This window comes from Protobothrops mucrosquamatus, unplaced genomic scaffold (assembly GCF_001527695.2).
Source record: "Protobothrops mucrosquamatus isolate PMUCROS unplaced genomic scaffold, P.Mucros_1.0 scaffold5276, whole genome shotgun sequence".
In the NCBI taxonomy this organism is placed as follows: Eukaryota; Metazoa; Chordata; class Lepidosauria; order Squamata; family Viperidae; genus Protobothrops; species Protobothrops mucrosquamatus.
In genome coordinates, this window is record NW_015391142.1 from 24610 (window position 1) to 29720 (window position 5111).

The 5111-nt window shown below is 37.7% G+C and overlaps 1 protein-coding gene across 1 annotated transcript in view; it reads right to left on the minus strand.

Annotated features, from left to right (window-relative positions):
* The window catches only part of RBPJL (recombination signal binding protein for immunoglobulin kappa J region like), a 29481-nt gene that overhangs the window by 12527 nt on the left and 11843 nt on the right, over positions 1–5111 (minus strand). Inside the window, exon 4 of the mRNA XM_029286830.1 lies at positions 2636–2751. Within this exon, the coding sequence (XP_029142663.1) occupies positions 2636–2751 (116 nt within the window). The remainder of the gene's footprint in view (positions 1–2635; positions 2752–5111) is intronic.

The following is a 5111-nucleotide window of genomic DNA, read 5'->3' on the forward strand; positions in this document are numbered from 1 at the left end:
TTACGACCGGTTGGAGTCGCGGCATTAAAAAGGTTGAGAACCACTGCTTTTTTGACTTAGCAGTTAGGGAAATCCAAATGTAGAGGTGGGGGCCAGGTAGAGGTTGGGAGCAGCAAACTGCCCCCTCCAAAGCCTGTGTGCCTCTTCTCTCTACATTATCTCTTCCCTTCACATCACTATGGCAATGTGGGAAAATACCCCAGGCTGGTACAATGACCTCACCTGCCTGATATCAGCCTGGTTACATCAACAGGATGTGGCAGCCAACTGCTCCCTGTTTTGGGCCTCTTGGCTTTCTATTCTTAATGATTGGCAAGGGGTTTCACCAATAGAAATACTGTTACTATGCTGATGCCATGTTAAACTTTTGCTGCTTGTAAAACTGTATAAAAAAATAAACGCTGCGAAAGCGGTCAGCCATATTTGCACCCTGCAATGACTGAGCACTGATTACTACACCAAATGGAAAGGTGTATTCATATGTATTCGCTTTTCTGACTGTAAAGAGCCTCCTAGGTTTACTGTTCCCAGTCATCTTGGCGCACTCTCTGTTCTGATAGGCTTTGCTTTTACAATGAGTTAAACAACACAAGCACAAAGGTTGCTACTGTAGCTCTACTGGCCCTCTTCTGGCCTCTGCATTCTTTCAGGGCTGTGATAATGCTGCGGACATATTTGTTCTATTAAAAATATGCCAAGTGATCACTCTCATCTTGATCTTTGGGGACACTCTCGTGTTTTCTTTCCCTCTTTATCTTTCAATAAAGAAAGGCACTTTTACTTGGCAGCAATCAGCATCAGGCTTTACAAGATAATCTCTGGCAGACCTCCCACTGCCATGAACATCAAAGGCAAAGAGAGATGAGCTTCTTTGAAGCCCCTAAAAGATTAGATGTTTATGTCTGTCACGTGCAGGAAAATAGTACTGCAAAAGAGTAAACAGGCTAACTTGTACGAAGGATGGGCATTTGAAGCACCTAATAAGGTGGAGGTGAACCAAGGGTTTTATGAAGGATTCTGATGAACTGGCTGATGTTTGAATGGCTTTGATGTATATGCAGGTAGACCTCACTTACTGAACTGCCTCATGCAGCAATCCTTTGAAGTTACAATGATGCTAAAATATAACTGCAACCAAAATGCACTTTTATGACCCTCACAACATCACCTCAACCTCACGTTTGTCATTACAGTCTTGTCCTATGCCTGACCCATTTTTTTTCTCCTCCCACCCCAAGAGAGCAGAAAGATTGCCCAAACAAGTGATCTCTTCCTGAGTTGCTTTGCTCTGCAGCCAGCTTCAGCTGCAGCCAATTTCAGCTGAAATTGACAGGACCCTAATCAGTTTCACGCTAAAGGCTTTTTTTTTTGCCTCCTAAGCAGCTCATTTAGCAAACAGCTAGGGCATTCCTTTCCATATGTACTCCCCATTGTACGTCTGCTTACTCTCTGTAATCCCTTCCTCTCCAATGAATGCAAATACATTCATAAAGCATAAACCCTTTCTTGCTAATTATCCCACCACCAGGATGAGCATGCCAAAGGACAGGGGAGTGGGAAAAACGGAAAGCTGAAGTAAGACTATAAGCACAGTCTCGATCATGTGATTTTTCCACTTGCCAACTGCATCACTTAGCAGTTGCCAGTTCAATTGTGGTCACTAAACAAGAACCACATGTAATATTTAACAATTTAGCTCACTAAGGGACTCAAATTTAGTTATTTCTGGGTAGAACCAGAACTTTCCTGTTCTTCAGGTATTTTTAGCTTGCTGACTAGTATGTTCTCTTCAGAGAGGCAACATCATTGCCCCAAATGTGAAAATCAAGAGAGTATATTGTATGACTACAATGAAAGAGACCTTTTTTTTTTTTTTTTTTTTTTTGCAAAAGTGCCCTGTTTGTGCAATACCCTCTGTTTGGAAATGACCAGCTATATACTTCGTATTGACACTAGTTATAAATCAGTTTCTCAGATATACTTAGGTAATTGATTTAATAAATTGCTCACATCAATAATCTTTTTTAATAATTAAAAAAGATTTAATAATCTTTTCAGCTTTCTGACTGTTGAAAGTTATTATTTTATCATAATATATTATTGACTTAAAAAATTATATTTCTGTACATAATAAAGACTGTTTAAATAAAAAAAACCTAAGAGAATAAATAACAAAAGTCCAAATTAGGCATGACCATAAATAGTCTTGCATTTATTGCATACATTAATAAAATCCTTTGAAGCAAATGTGGAAAAGGATAATTTTGCCTGCTTTCTTGCTGTCCTGAACAAAATCCTTGTCCTGAACTGCTCTTTGTATTAATAAAAATATTCACTATTGGCACTTAAAGGGAGAATTTTTTCATAATGTAAAAGGATTTTCATGAGAACCATAATAAGGAGGGAAAGGTTATCTCCCTTTCTGCACTTGTTGAAATGCCAAAAAATAATCAGCTTTCCCAAAGGCAGCGTTTTTTTTTAAAGTGTGCATTACACTCTGAGATGCATTTAACACATCTGATCTTCAGAGATTTTTGGCAGCTGCTGCTTACTGCCAGGTTAGCAGGTAACCCTCCCCCCCTTATCTATGGTTTAATCATTGCTACTATGACTACATCTGTTTGAGCCAGCTTACCTTGGAATCCAATTGTTCTTCAAAGTTTAGCTTCTGCATTTCTACATGGCTACTGCCCATGCTATCAAGTCCTATATACCCACATATCTGGGAACTGGCCCCTGTTACATCTTTGCCTAGGCAAAAGAAGGGAGACAATTTTCATTTTCATTTTATTTTTTTCATTTTATTAAATTTATACCCCGCCCTTCTCCCGGAGGACTCAGGGCGGCTTACAGCCAGTTTAAAATGTCACACCAACATACTATGTGTCTAGAAAAAAGAAGGAATGAAAGTAAAAAAAACCCTGCGTATCTTTTTTTTATATATGCTGTAATATCTGCTAGCTATTTATGTTACAGTATTACATTTCTACTCCATCTGTCTTCCAATATGGAACAAAACCTGCACCAAATACAAAACAGCCCTATTTAGCTTTAGTAGCTTGTATGACTGTGGAGATTCTCAGTCATCCAGGTCATAGTTGTCTGAAAGGTGTGGGGTTTTTTTTCTTCAAAAGGCAACTGAACTGTTTGTTTGTTTTTTTGAGGAGGAGGAAGAAGGAGAAAATATTTATCATCCAAGAAGCTTCACCAGTTCAGATGGTGGTGGTTGGGGGATGGAAGGATAGGTACAGAGCAGACATGTCAAATTCGCGACGTCACATGATGTCACGCGACGTATCGGAGCTTTTTTGCCATTGCCGGCAATGGGGTGGGCGCGGCTCCGGTATGATGAAACCAGCCTGCGGGCCGGCAGTTTGACACCCCTGGTACAGAGAATTGAGACTGGATAGTGGGGGATGAAAGGATAGGTTCTGATCGGATGGTGGGGAATGGAAGGATTGTATTTCTTTGCAGTCATCTGGTTGTTAGCATTCTCTGAGAGCTGTTGAGGCCACTTGGGGTTTTATCTTTGCCCTCTGGGTTACCTGAATCAGGGTGCAATTGGCTGTGGAATCTTCTTGAAATTGCTGTAAACTGGAGATAGGGGGTGTCTTATTCCTACCCTTCTGTTGAGGGAGGGGTGTTCAGTTCTAACATAGATGGATTCTTTTACCTCTCTTTCAAACCAATGGTCCTCTCTATCCAAAATGTGGACTGTAGTAGGTTGCTTCTAAGGATGAACAATTGTTTCTGATTTGCCACATATTTGTTAATTTTATTCAATTAAGTCATATCTTAGTTGCATACCGTATGTAGATTTCCAAGAGAGCATACAATATAAAATGAATACAAATACAATACAGCTATATGCACAATTTCTTTCAAACACATTTTTATCTGATTTCTGAATCAGACTTTAAAGGTATTTTCTAAAAAAAAAAACCCTACAAAAATTATATCCATGAACATATGGTGTTATATTCCAAAACACACATTATTTTTAGTAAAATATCTACTATTATGTATGCAACTATTTTTTAATATATTAAGGGTTCTTTTCTTCTGTATTTTGCATATTCTTTTAAAAATATTCTTTATTAAATTTCTGCAAAAGACAAAATATAAAAAAGAAGAAAAAGGATTAAGAAGGAAAAATAATGAAGGGGATGGTGCAAAGGAACAAGGAAAGAAAAAAAGAAATGGAAAAAGAATAACTTCCAACTTTCTTTGATACAAATATAAAATATATTAACCTTTTGATCTAAAATTCAATGTTATACAGTATTTCTATCATGATAAACAAGTCTAATTGTCAAATCCCAAAATTAATATTTTATTTTGCTTTCTAGCAAAAAGTCCAAAAGTGGTTTCCACCTAGAAACAAAGCTAGACAAAATCTTTCTCTATTTTATATTTTTATGCCTTATATTTTTATTTCTTGTTTTTGCTTTATTAGAGAAATGCATTGCAGAATTCAAAATACTATGGAAAATTGGCTTCTGTGAATTCATTTTGAAACTTCATATTAAGTCAGTTTGTACTTAAACATGAATCAAAAGAAGCACTATTCCATCCATCATGTAAGCCCATCCCTGGGAATTAACCATGCATGTTAACAGCATGAGCTTTGCATGTTTATGCAAGTCAAACTGATATTCTTCCCCCATCAAGTAGATTTGCAAGATCCTTTTCCTTATAAAAGAATTAAGTGCTTTTTCTTGAACTGCAATTAGCTTCTACTGATGAAAGAGGATAAGAAATAGCATTGCTGGTAAAGATTTTAAAACTCTCCACGTAGTACAGGCTCCTGTTTTCCACATGAGCTAAACTTAAAGGAACAACTGGATGCCTACCAACAGGGCATAAAACACCATGTAACTCTGCTCCATAGCAAACTGCCTCTGAATGGGCTATTCTGTATATGAGCATGTAGTTCTTATTCACTCACTCCCTTCCACATGCTTGTTGATATGCTCAGAGAATTCTTAAAGTAATTTACTTGTTTTTCTAGATACTGTGTCATCTCTGCCCAATTCAAATGAGGGTGTGGAATCTTCTATTTCTCAGCATGGCCTGGCAATGCAATCAGTTTCCTAAAGCTGAGTTTGGCA